The sequence below is a fragment of the Pseudopipra pipra genome, chromosome 1 (assembly GCF_036250125.1).
Source record: "Pseudopipra pipra isolate bDixPip1 chromosome 1, bDixPip1.hap1, whole genome shotgun sequence".
NCBI classification, from domain to species: Eukaryota; Metazoa; Chordata; class Aves; order Passeriformes; family Pipridae; genus Pseudopipra; species Pseudopipra pipra.
The window spans coordinates 28,740,860-28,753,736 of NC_087549.1; the positions used below are offsets into that span (position 1 = coordinate 28,740,860).

General features: G+C 40.6%; 1 protein-coding gene across 1 annotated transcript; it reads left to right on the forward strand.

The window, feature by feature from the left end:
- Positions 1-629: 629 nt before the first annotated feature.
- Positions 630-10,761, forward strand: ZFAND1 (zinc finger AN1-type containing 1). Its single transcript, XM_064649956.1, has 8 exons — positions 630-732; positions 1,780-1,822; positions 3,461-3,500; positions 3,817-3,944; positions 4,030-4,121; positions 4,934-5,058; positions 9,954-10,109; positions 10,265-10,761. The coding sequence occupies exons 1-8, from the start codon at positions 678-680 to the stop codon at positions 10,433-10,435; spliced, it is 810 nt and encodes a 269-aa protein (XP_064506026.1). The 5' UTR covers positions 630-677; the 3' UTR covers positions 10,436-10,761.
- Positions 10,762-12,877: the final 2,116 nt, after the last annotated feature.

Below are 12,877 nucleotides of genomic sequence, written 5' to 3' on the forward strand. Positions count from 1 at the left end.
GCCTTTACTCGTAAGGGAAATGCTCAAGTCCCTTGATCACCTTTGTAGCTCTCCACTGGATCGGCTCCAGGAGCTCCGTGTCTCTCTTCTTCTGAGGGGCCCAGAAATGGGCACATGCCGCAGGAAGGTGTGTTTTGGGAGAGCAGCGCACTAAGGCACAGGCGTGCACGCTGGTCAAGGATGGGAAAATAACACTGAATTTTGAAGGAATGTGGCTTTTCACAAAAGTGGCGGGTGCGCCGCTAAAGGACACTGCAGGTCACAGGATGCAAGAAGCGCCTCGGAATGCCGGGCTGCCTCCCACCCGCCTCGGGAAGAGGCCCTGCTCCGAGCGACGACGCAACAGCGACAGAAGAAAGACACAAGACATGTTTTCCCCCTGTAACAGCCCGAGGAGCACCAGCCGCGGCTCTGGGCTCACTGAAGTCTGAAGCGCCGACACGGCCTGGTCAGCCCAGATTCCGCCGAGCCCGGCGCAGCAGCAGCTCCTGCCGGCGCTCCAGCACCTCCCGAGCCTGCGAGACCAGCTGAAGCGGCAGAAGCTACACCTCCGAGCGGGCGGGCAGACTTTCAGCATCCCCCGCCCCGGGGCGGGTCCCGCCGGCCCCTCCCCAGCGCGGCCCCGCCCGTCGCCGTCTCTTCTCCACCTCCCCGCCCGCCTCCTGCGTCCCGCGGCCATGGCGGAGCTGGAGCTGGGGCAGCACTGCGGGGTGCCCGACTGCCGCCAGCTCGGTAAGGGAGAACACGGCGGGGGCGGGGGTGGTGAGCCAGGGCGGTGCGGGGGTTGTGTGGTGGTTTCTTCCCGCTCGGGGAGTCCTCCGTGCTGCTGCAGCGCTGCGCGGCCCAGTGCCGGGGTCTGCCGTCTCGGCTGTATCCCTGGGTGGTTAATCCCCTGCTTTCCCGGTCCTCCTCCGTGCTTGCCTTCGGTGATCTCAGAAAGTGTCGCTGAAAATGTAATCTTTCAGAAGGAGGCAGCAAAACCGCCTGTACCGAAAGCTTTCTGATGGGACCACTCGGTCTTAGGGATGAAGTGACTGAGATCGTCGTGACCTGAGCTCTGTAATCCAGTTGCATGGTGGTCCCTTACATCAAATCTGAAGGATGGAGACGCAGGGTAATGGGCTAGAGTAGAGGGCATTTGCTGCCATTGGTGATGTGGTTGAATTCAGCGAACAACAAAGTGATTTTATCTCTTTAAGAACTAATGCGGTAGGCAGGGGGGGTGTACATACGTGCAGTTTAAATTACAAGGATGGTATGTATGCTATGATATGAAGGCTAGAGAAGAAGGGGCAGGATCATCGTGCCTTGTCAAATGAAGAAGATGCTATCCCTTTTAAAGGGCCATCTCCACCAGTTGGCAACCTGTAAAATAAAAATGTAAATTGTCCTATGTCAGAAAATAGTATTCTAAGTGGTCTCACAATAAATTACATTTTTAAAATAACTGGTAAGTTTGATGGCTAGCCAAATGTTCCAGTGTCATAGTTTGATATTTTAAAAAATTTTAATTTAAAGCCTAATTCCAACTTCTGGAATGTATGTAAGTATAATTTACCTACTCATCTGTTTTTCTGTTCTACTGATTAGGGGAGTTAATAGTGTAACTGTCACAAAAGACACTTTCAGGTAAAGCATATGCAATTGCTAAATATCATTGTAAAGATACCTACCCTATGATATAGGTATGCAAAAGTTAATAATGGGAAAATTAACCTAGAAACTACTAGCAAAACAAAAATCGTGTTGTCTAACTGAAAACAAATCTCTTTGTTTCAGATTTTCTCCCCTTTATATGTGATGGCTGTTCAGGTGTCTTTTGGTAAGTTCGAGTACCTCAAATTGTAAATAACCTATAAGAATCAACAAGTCCAACTCCCTGCTCCGCACAGGACTAAAACTAAACCAGTGTCATTCATACACTCCTTGAACTCCGACAGGTTTGGTGCTGTCACCACTTCCCTGGAGTGCCTGTTCCACTGCCTAACCACCCTCTCAGTGAAAAACCTTTTCCTCATGTTCAACCTGAACTTCCCATGATGCAGCATCTTTCCATGTTGGTACTGGTCACCAGAGGAGCTCAGCACCTTCTGCTCTGCTGCCCTTCTTGAGGAATCTGTAGGCTGCGATGAGGTCACCCTCAGTCTGGTCTTTTCCAAGGTGAACAAACCAAGTGACCTCAGTTTTCCTCCTAAGTCTGGCCCTTGAGGCCTTTCACCATCTTGGTCACTCTCTAAACACACTCTAATAGTCTGACATCCTTCCTATATTGTGGCACCCAGAACTGCCCACGGTACTTGTGTGAGGCCACACAAGTGCACTGTACAGTTGGGATAGTCGCCTCCCTCAGCCATCTAGCAATGCTGTACTTGGTGTTCCCCAGAACATGGTTGGCCCTTTTGGCTGCCAGGGCACATTGTAGGCTCATATTCAACCTGCCATCGACCCAAACCCAGAGATCTCTTTCTGCAGGGCTGCTTTCCAGCATCTTATCCTCCAGTTTGTATGTATAACCAGGATTACCTCATCCCAGGTGAAGAATCCTGCACTTGCTCTTGATAAATTTCATACAGTTGGAGACTGCCCAGGTCTCTAGTTTATCCAGAATCTGTCTATAAGACTTCACCCTCCAGGGCTCCACAGCTACTCCTAGTTTAGTGTTGTTGGCAAACTTAAGATGTGTCCAGATCATTTATAAAAAATGGCCCTAAAATTGAGCTCTGGGGAACTGTGCTGGTGACTGGCCGCCAGCCTGATGCAATTGCATTTATTATAACTCTTTGAACCCAAACCATCAGCCACCCATCGTATTATGGACTTGCCTAACTGTGTGCAGGATGTTTTGTGCAGAAAGACACTGCAAGAGACAGTGTCAAAAGCTTTGCTGAAATGCAAAACACCACATCTATGGGTTTCCCAAGGTCAACTCGATGAGTAGCCTTGTCATAAAAGGAGGTGGCTGGGTATTTTTAGTTCCAGAAAAAAAATTGAAGTTTCTTCCAAGGTTGAAATTGGGGCCTGCACTTTGATTTACACTTCAGATAGGCAGAGGGCAACTGAGTTAAACTCAGGTAGACTGAGGGCAGATTTCACTTCTAAAATGTCGTAAGCCCTCAAGGGATTTCTGCTGTTGTGGATGGTGATTGAAAATCCATTAAAATGCACAAACTCGAGTTGCTTTGAGCTGAATTCTTAAGCATATTAATGTCTTTATTCTCTTGAAGTGGCTTGTTTTCTTGAGGTATAAGTTCCAAGAGCTAAATGTTTTACAAACTGAGGAAGAGTATGATCAGTCAGTCATCCAAGACGTGAAATGCAGAGCTTAGAACAAACTTTGTAGAAGATTCATTATCTAATTAAAGTGTTGCCATGATAAAAGTAGTCAGATCACTCTTTAAATAGTTGAATGTTTTCACATATGGTTTTCTTTTCCTGAAATGTCTCTTCTTTTTCCATAAAGCCTTCAACACAGGAGCCGAGATGCTCATGGATGTTCTGAGGTAATCTAATAATATATGACCTGCCTTAGAATTAGCTGCGTGTTTTCAGACTAGATGAATACATACATAAGTATGCATTATTTAACTGTGAATGTGAAAAGCTTAAAAAAAATTAATCTACTCTTTTTCTGCCTCTCAGAAGTAAATTGAGTTTGAGTAGAATGATGGTTCTGTTTCTAACTCTGAGCTAAACATAACCAGGACAAAAGTAGGAGAATAGAATGGAGAGCTAGGGCAGTTCTTTGGGAAAGGTGTGTGGTGACTTGTGTCTGTAGTATCTGTTTCTTTACACAAAATATTTTGTACTAATGCCTAGGTGAATATAAGAAACAATTCTGTGAAACCTGATCAGCACAGGTCTTATCCGTGCTCATACAAGGACTGCAATGGAAAGGAGCTTTTGCCAGTTTTATGTCCCTACTGTGGAAAACATTTTTGTCTAAGGTGTGTGGAACAAGGTGTTTAAACATCAATACTCATTCATTAATGTATGGAAAAGGTATTAAAAGTTTTTTGCTGTTGTTTACAGACATCGCCATCAATCAGACCATGAATGTGAAAAGCTGGACACACCAAAACCTCGAATGGCTGCTACCCAGCAGCTAGTTAAACATATTATAGGCAAGTACAGCAGGATATGTATTCTGCAATTTTCTTCAGAAGACTATTTGAACTTTTGACCTCCTTTGAAGGGGTCAGGTTCAACCAAATAAAAAAAGATAGGGGTTCCTTGGTTAAGTAGCCCTAAACTCATGTCACATGTAATACTGTTCATCTATGCTGAGACGAAGCAACAGTATGAAGAGAATTTTTAAAGATTAAATAGGGCTTAAGTTTCTTTCAGAAGTATTATCTTGTTCTTATTCTACAAATACTATAATGTAATGAACTGTACCTAGTCATTATTATTTACATATCGATTCATGTGCAAATAATGCAATTGCGTTGGGTGTGCATGCCAATCTGTTAGGATTATACCTACACAACCAAAATGGCAAAAAAAAAAAATTGACTCTATAATGTTATATTTTGCAGATTTTAAACAAGTTCTAGGATGGGAAAGAGAATAAACAAAACTGCCCAACTGGACAGTGAGATTTTGTAGAAAGGAGGACCTGAAGCTGTTGTTATATGAATGCTGTGCTGGCCATAGCTGTTGAAATTTTTGAATTTATATCTATTTGGCTTTTGCAGCCTGTCTGTACATCATGATAATGTTCATCTACTTTTCAGTGTAAAGGAGTTCTGCTAGAACTGTAACAATTCCAAATATTCTTGAATAGAAATATCTGGTAGATGACCTTGGGAGGACATGAAAGGACATGAAAGGGATGGGAACCTTGGAGATACAATGAGGCCCAACAGGCTAATTCTAAGATATATTCAGGAAACATTCTGAATCATCACACTAACAGGAATAATATTGTTCTCAGATTCTAAAAAAAGTGAGGAAGCCAAAAGCAAAAAACGCAAAGGAGCAAAAAACAGTGAGACTGCAGCAAAAGTGGCATTAATGAAACTGAAAATGCATGCATGTGGGGACAAGTCCTTGCCTCAGGTCAGTGATGTTTGTTTTCAATAATTGAATTCTCAAAGGAAATGGAAAATTTTCTAAATTTATTGATCTTCATCTAGTTCCCTCAGTTTGGTTTTGGATTTAATTTTTAAATCCTACAATCACTTATATATATTTCAGCCTGGTCCCCAAAAGCAATCTGACTAGTCTTATGTGTGTTATAAGATGTCTGCGTGGAGTTTGGGTCAAATTTTATTTTATAGAAGAAATGTATTGTCCTGCTACATGGCTGTCACCCAACACTGTGGGGACAGACAGGTTCTTTTCCTTGGCAGAATGATGACAGCACTAAGTTGCATTAAAACTTTATTATTTTAGCAGAATTTGATGATCATCAGAATTTTATTATTAGAGTAGAACATGATTTTTAGGATCACTGTAACACAATTTTGTAGGTAGCATAGCACAGAATTGTATAGCACATCTTAGCTGCTTGTGGTTCCTAATCACCTGGACCCTCTGCAGATTGGGTCATTGGGTCAAATCTTAATACTTGGCTTGCTATTTTAATATTTGAGTGATCGTCTAGACTGGAAACATGTAATTGCTTGGTTTTCCCACCCAGACTGAATTTATATGTTGGGGCATTTGCAGTGCACCATGCGTTCTTAGAAGTTTGAGTTTGATAATTTGGAGGGTTGGGGAGTGAGTACTCCAACTTAGGTTGGTACCAAGGTGTTTCAGGAGCAGGTTCAGCTACCCATCCAGAATTAGCACCTGAAGATTCAGGGTGTTACACAATTTGTATGTGTAAAAAACCCATTTGGGAAACGAACTTCATAAACTGAATGACACGATTATCATCTCGTTCTTGAAACGGAGAGGAAGGAGGAACAAATAAGGTCAGTAAAGTACAGTGGGTATTGTGTTATCTTTTTACAGCTGAGGGTTCTATGAAGGTGAAGTCATGATTCCTTGGGCACACTCCAGGTTTGTTCAGGCTAAAGAATCTGACCAAGTACCATTCATTACCTAAAACATTAAGAAATTTCTCATTCTTGGGAACTATCCAAACCTCAGTGAAAGTTAAAGGGAGTCTGCATTTAGAAAGTTTTCCATGTGCTGTTTACTCAAGGAATTAGTAAAGTGACAGATATTTTAACCATCATAGGGTAGTTAATAAGAACATTGTTACTTTGAGAAAAACGATGGGGTGACAGGGGGAAGTTCAGGCATTTCATTGGTTAAAGAGCAAGAAAATGAGCTTGTTCTACCAGGCATCTGGTGGGTATCTGCTTATTTAAGCATCAAACAGATTTAAGTAGGACTTTACTGCATTTTCCTCTATGTAAACTTTACCCTAGAGCTCATTTTAGTAGACCTTTCCACTTCTCAACTGCACCGTTATTTTGAGGTCTGTAGGTCAGGTGGAACTGGACCCAGACAACTCCATCGTATTCACACCATTCCTGGATTTTTAAATTTTTTTTCATGAATGCCATTATTAAACTGCACAGCAGGGGGCGTGGGAGTGTCAGCAAACCATAGATCAAATCCTGCCAAAGTGGTAAAACCATCAGCTTTCCAGCAAGAAAAACTTCATTATTTTAACGCCACTAAGGATATAACACCACCCTTGGGTGTTCAGGGGGGAAGTCCAACATAATCAATTTGCCAAGTGGACCAGAGGACTTATTTACTGCCCACAATCCATTTCGTCCCCCAAAAAGGTGACCTCCCATTGTCAGGGGCCTAGCATTGTTTCTTCATCAGTTGTTTCAGTAGCCCAGTTGGTGTTGCTCTGAATCCAGCCCACAGAATATCCATACCAAACTTATTTAGGTTTCCTCGTTGCATTTGCTATTTTTGGGGGACAGAGGGAGACAAAAGTAAGTTCTAATTTTACCTTAGCAATTGAATAAAAAGCTCCATTTATTCAAGTTACTAATATTTTCTGATGTTTCAGTGGGATAGCTCCAGGACAGGATTCTGCTTTAATAATGAATAGTTGTGCTCCACTGTCCATGAAGAAATCAGTCTTTATTGTTTACTATGGCCTAAAGGATGGGACTCAGTCCTCAAGTGGCAGAGAGTAGGGCCACTTGTACCTCCGCCAGTCTGATCCCTTTGCCTAGTTTTCCTGATATTGCTCTCTAATAGGAGAGATAAGTCAGGATATCTTTGTGATTTAAAGGGGTTTCCATTCATGGAAGGGGTACTAGGTAGAGATGTGGGTAGTTTTTCCTCCTTTTCTCCTTCTTTCACTAGCAACTGTAATTTTTCGGTAGACAAACCATGAAGCCTTTACTTTCTTTGATTCTTGTAGTTTTTCACAGATTCTTATTGCTTTTCACTATCAAGGTCAGTCACACCTGGTGTTCAAGTATTTTCACTTGCCAAGATTATGTTGGGTTTAGAAACACCTTGGTTCTTTCATCAAGGGTTTCACTTTAGATCTGTACTTATGCATCCTCTTAAAACAATTGTATTTAAATTGTTTTTTCACCACATTGCTATGTTGGAGGACACCAAGTTTAAGCCTCTTATACTGGTTTTTAGAATACTGAAAACATTCTATATGATGGTATTATTATTAGGGTTTATCCTAGTAGAGTATATGTCATAACATCAGAGAATCATATAATGCTTTGGGTTGGAAGGGACTTTAAAGATCATCTAGCTCCAACCCACTGCCATGGGCAGGGACACCTTCCACCATGTCACCATCCAGGGCCCCATCCAATGCAGCCTTAAACACTTCCAGATACCCTGGAATTCCAGATACACTGGAATTTAATTATCAAAAAAAAAAAAAAAAGCAACAACAGCTATTTGATTGCTGAGTCTTCTTATGAATTTCTTTCTTTATACTTGTTTAGAAACCACATAACTGTTTAGGAAGATGTCATAATACAAAGACCTGCTGGTAGCATTCTTCACTAGTAGTACCACTGTAATAAATGTGGGCTAGAGGGAAAGTGAGTAATTTCAAATATTGTGGAACATAATTTTAAACACCACTCTCAATTTATATAAGAAAAAATTTAAAGTTCCTTCCTAATTCTAAAGTCAGTAAGCTAAATAGTGTACCACAAATTACTGTATGATGATTTCTCTTACCAGCAATTTTTTCATTTGGATATTAATTGTTTAATCATCTAGAATAGCAATAATTCTAACACTGATAAATTAAGCATGTTAACCTTTAGCACCTCTCTATTTACATTGCTTCCTAGACTCCTTTTAGCCTTTTTCTGCCCAGATTGTTCTATTTTGATGACAGATTTTTTAAATATGAGGCTTCTGGAATGCCTGTTAGGCATATTAGTTCTCTCATCACTAGGTAGAGAGGACTGACATATTTTTCTTAGAGGTGCACAGCAAAAGGACAGGAGCAATGGGCACAGGCTGCAATGTGTGTGAAATTCCAATTAAGGTATTAGGAAGAAAAACCACACGGTGAGGATGGTCAGACTTTGGAACAAGCTGTTCTGAAAATTTGTGGAATCTACATCTTTGGGATGTTCACAACTTGATTGGATCTGACTTGGAGCAACCTCTTACCAACCTTTTTAGTCAGGTCCAGCTTTAAATTTTCCCCTGATTTGAGCATGATTTTGGACCATGTGACACCAGAGCATCCTTCCTGACTTTTCTTATTCTATGTTCAGGAAAATCCTCCTATCTTAGAAATATCATTTCCTTGGTCTCTTTGTTTAGATAAGCTTTTTGCCAATGATTGCTTCTTTTGATGTCGGACCTGATGAGCGTTATCCCTCTGGAGACTGACCAGATCAAAACAGGAGGGCCATGCTGCAAAACTGTTAGTCATTGTGTCCCTGATTAATCAGTATTTTCTTGAATATGACAGAGAAATTCCAGGAAGCATATCCTGTAGTTACAGGGATGCAACAGTAGAATGAACTGCTTTGGGAATTAAGTTCCTGTGAACTGTGGGAAACTATTTTATCATCCTTAGAACTGGAGGACGAACTAGGAATGTGCTGAGGCACAGGTAGCAGTTGATTGATGTTAGCATGTGTCCATAATAGGAGGGCTGTTGTGTTGGCTGTTCTACAAGTTCTGGTCATTTACATTTGAGCAAGATTCAGGTCCTGCTTCCTTTGCCCCTTTGTAATATTAATGGATGTTGAAGATTTTCTCAAGCACACTCAAATTTTGAGGAAAATGCACAGGTTGAAATTCAGACTCAGCTTTATGAACATAGCTGAGGTAGTTCCATATGTTTCTAGGGAAGGCATAAATAAAACCTTTAAAAAGAAACTTCTGTCTTGTTTGATAGTGTCTGGCTTGGCTTCAGCAAGTGCAGTCCTACCTGATGAATATAGCAGTCATGCTTGCTCTATGTCTTCTCTTGAAATAAACCTGAAGAAGAGATTGTCCCAGTCCTGTTCAAAATCTCTCTCTCATAGGTTACTCTTGAAATTTCTTAAACAAATATTTCAGTCTAGGAGGAAGAGTGTTTAGTACATAAAAGGAGGAAAACCAGGTAAAGGATTAGCTGACTATGACTGGATTCTAGTTCAGGGAATTTGCATTCCAATTCGAGACACTGTACTGCTGCCAAAAGCCAGTACTGCTGATTTAAACTCACCTTTTTCTCCCCAGGGCAGACACCTTTTCCTGTCTCTCTGTATATAACAGTGTAGCTGTGGGACTCATGGCAAAAGATGTTCTCTTCACCGTTTAGACTTGCAGTCCATCATATATGTGCCTGCAGCGGGAGAGGGTTGGATTTGATGATCTCAGTCATTTATATTCTGCAGTAAAATGGTCCTGATGGAATAGAAAAGGTTTCAGTTGGTAATTTTGGGGCTGAAGTTTAAGCTTTTTACTGAAAAACTATTAGATGTGTATGACTGGAATTACGTGTTTCTTCTGTGAATAATTTTGTTTTATTTTTCGTGTTTTTCTAGACAGAAAGAATTTACTTTCAAGTGTTTTTACCAAAGGGGAACAAAGAGAAAAGCAAACCTATGTTCTTTTGCAGTAAGTGGAGTGTTGGCAAAGTAGTAGATTTTGCAGCTTCCTTAGCAAGCCTTAAAAATGACAACAACAAATCAACATCCCAGGTAAATCAGTAATAACTAACATTTTCCAGGTTATTGCATTTTGATTTTAGTTTTCTTTAGCCTTTTTTCTCTCCTCCACCCCATGTCTTTCATCTTTGGTCTCTTTGTTTAGAGACCAAATCTTGATGTTACCTTCTGTGCTATTTGTCTTACAGAAATTGAGATTATGCCATCCTGTCTCTGGAGAAGCCTTGCCATTTGAACATACACTGGAAATATGGCTGTCTGATAAAGACTGTCCACTGTACAATGGAGGAAATATAATTCTGGAGTATCTTGATAATGATGTTCTATTTATAGAAGATACAGAGTCATACTTTAGTTAGTAAATTATCACAAAAAAAATAAGATTTTTCAGAAGCATTGTATTTGAGCAAGTCCAGTTTTCTTTTAAAATCACTGGTATGCCAGAATCTCTCCTCAGTTTTAAAGACACAGTTCCCATCAATTTCCAAGTTGCTTGACTGACAGAAGATCAAAGTCCTGAAAGGAAAATTAGTTATTATAATAACTAATATTACAGATATTTACATTCTAGAATAACTTCTTCCTCTATTGAGCTGTAAAATATCAAGAATGTTTTCTTAATTTTTATATTTATTTTTTATAAATGGTGGGGACAGTATGTATTAATAAATAATGGAAATGTAAACTTGCAGTGTACCAGTTCTTTGAAGGAAAGAAACACATTACACTATTGCAGCATCTTTTCTATGTCTACGAGAACAGATTTCATTGAGTTTGGAAACCAGCACTGTCCATATGCCAGGTCCACACTTTCTTCTTGTAATAGCTTAACGACATTTAGAAGGAAAGCTTTCTGAAGCAAGAGTAAATCCACACAGATGTCTTCCTTGTGTTTGCAGATCTCATTGTGTGATTAGGTGAGGGATAAAAAGAGAACTTGAAATTATTCTTTTCTAATTCCTGTGTAAAAGAGGAATAAATATGGTCAGAGAGAAAGAAATATAATTTAACTAGAAGTGTAGCTTTTAACAGCTTGGAATATCATCTGGGCACTTCCAACCATAGGTAAATCCTTTTCAGCAGTCAGCAAGGTGATTTACTAAGTTTTAAAGTGGTTATTTACAGTGATTGTACATAAAGAAGTTACACCTCCAGGTGAATAAGAATGACCTATACAATTAATGACTTCCTCAGTTGTTGGTGTCCTGTTTGTTGGTCATTAAGAAGGTAGTTCATAATATCAGCAGTTGATGTACTCCAGATTTTGGATCTCTTTCAGAGCTGGATTGAAAATTCAGAGTGAACATAGGAAGTAAGAACCATGAGATCATTTTTATCACAGTCACAGCTGTTTTGAATTGCTGAAACACAAAACCACATAATGTGGCACACAAATAGTAGGGCCAGCACTCTTCTAACTGTATATACATCTTCCTGATGTATAACCAAGGAGCCTTGCTTTATCTTTCTGAACAGACCTGTTACAACATAAACTCGTCCTCCGGTGGCCTCGAGCCTATCTCTGTTTAAACTAGAGGACTAGAACCCTTTCAAGACTAATCCTTCCAATTTGCTTTCACCTGTTTACAACTATTCTGTCAAAATTCTCCAAGAAAATGACAGTGGATGAACATATGTGAACAGAGCAGTGGAAAGCACAAGCCTAAGCTTTATTTGCAAAGCTGTAGTGTATTTCTGCTGCTCTATGGGGCTGTGCAGAGTGGAAGAACTGAAGCAAACCTATTCATCAGATACTAAAGAGGCTTAGCAAGATTTTCAGCTGCAGCATGGAAGGTGTGATCCATTGCTACTGAAATGACCTAGTGGCTTGTGATTAGAGCACAGTATTCAGACCAAGGGGGAGAAATCTCTGTCTTCTGCACTCTGACTCACTGCTAGATCAGCGTGACTCACCTTTAAATAGGTTTGAAAAGGGAAGAGCTACCTTTCTTTTTCAGACAATGGGGCACTTTCTTTCAGGCAACTATCTTCGTGTGCTATTCTCATGTTTGTAAGGATGTTCCAGCTTCTACGTGCACCATGACTGAATGTACTCAGTGACACCTGGAGGTGTAACTGGGCCACAGGGAGATGAATGTCTACATTGTTCAAAAACGTCAATATGATGCATCCCAAGGACATTGTCCTGCCACTGCAGGACATACACAGAAGTGGGGAAAAATTCTATGAAGAGGGCAGGGGACATAAGGTTAAGGAATACTGGTAGTCCTGTGAGAAATGGAGTTTCAGTTCGGAGAGCTCACATGAGGTGGAGAGATGTACGACTCAGACATGCAAGTGGAGATGGACAATTCACCACAGTCACTTGGGCATTCACCAAGTCTGGATTTGGTAGTTGGGCTCATTCAGTTACCACATTCACTAACTGAGAAAAAGTGTCCAGGTTTTCCTCCAGTATGTGCTTGCCTAAAGGGAAACAATGTCCACGTTGGATTGTGGTTCATTTATACCAGTTTGAAGACAAACAGACATGTATGACATACCCATTCTAGGCACAGCTGCAATAAAAAAAAAATCACAATGTAAGGGGAGTCTCCCTGGCATCTTTTTCAAAGCTACTCTCCCCACTGGTAGAACAGTAATGTGGTCTTTGAACATTCAGCTGGCTGTAAAGTGTTGTGGTTTTCATTACTACCAAGCAGTAGTTCCTTTGTAACAATTTAGGAATATCTGTAGGATTATTATGTATTGATTTGACTTGCATAAAAACTCAAAAAGATCTCAGTAAGCATGTCACTGTTAGTTGTTTCTCATTTTGCTTTATGGTACTCTTTACTGTA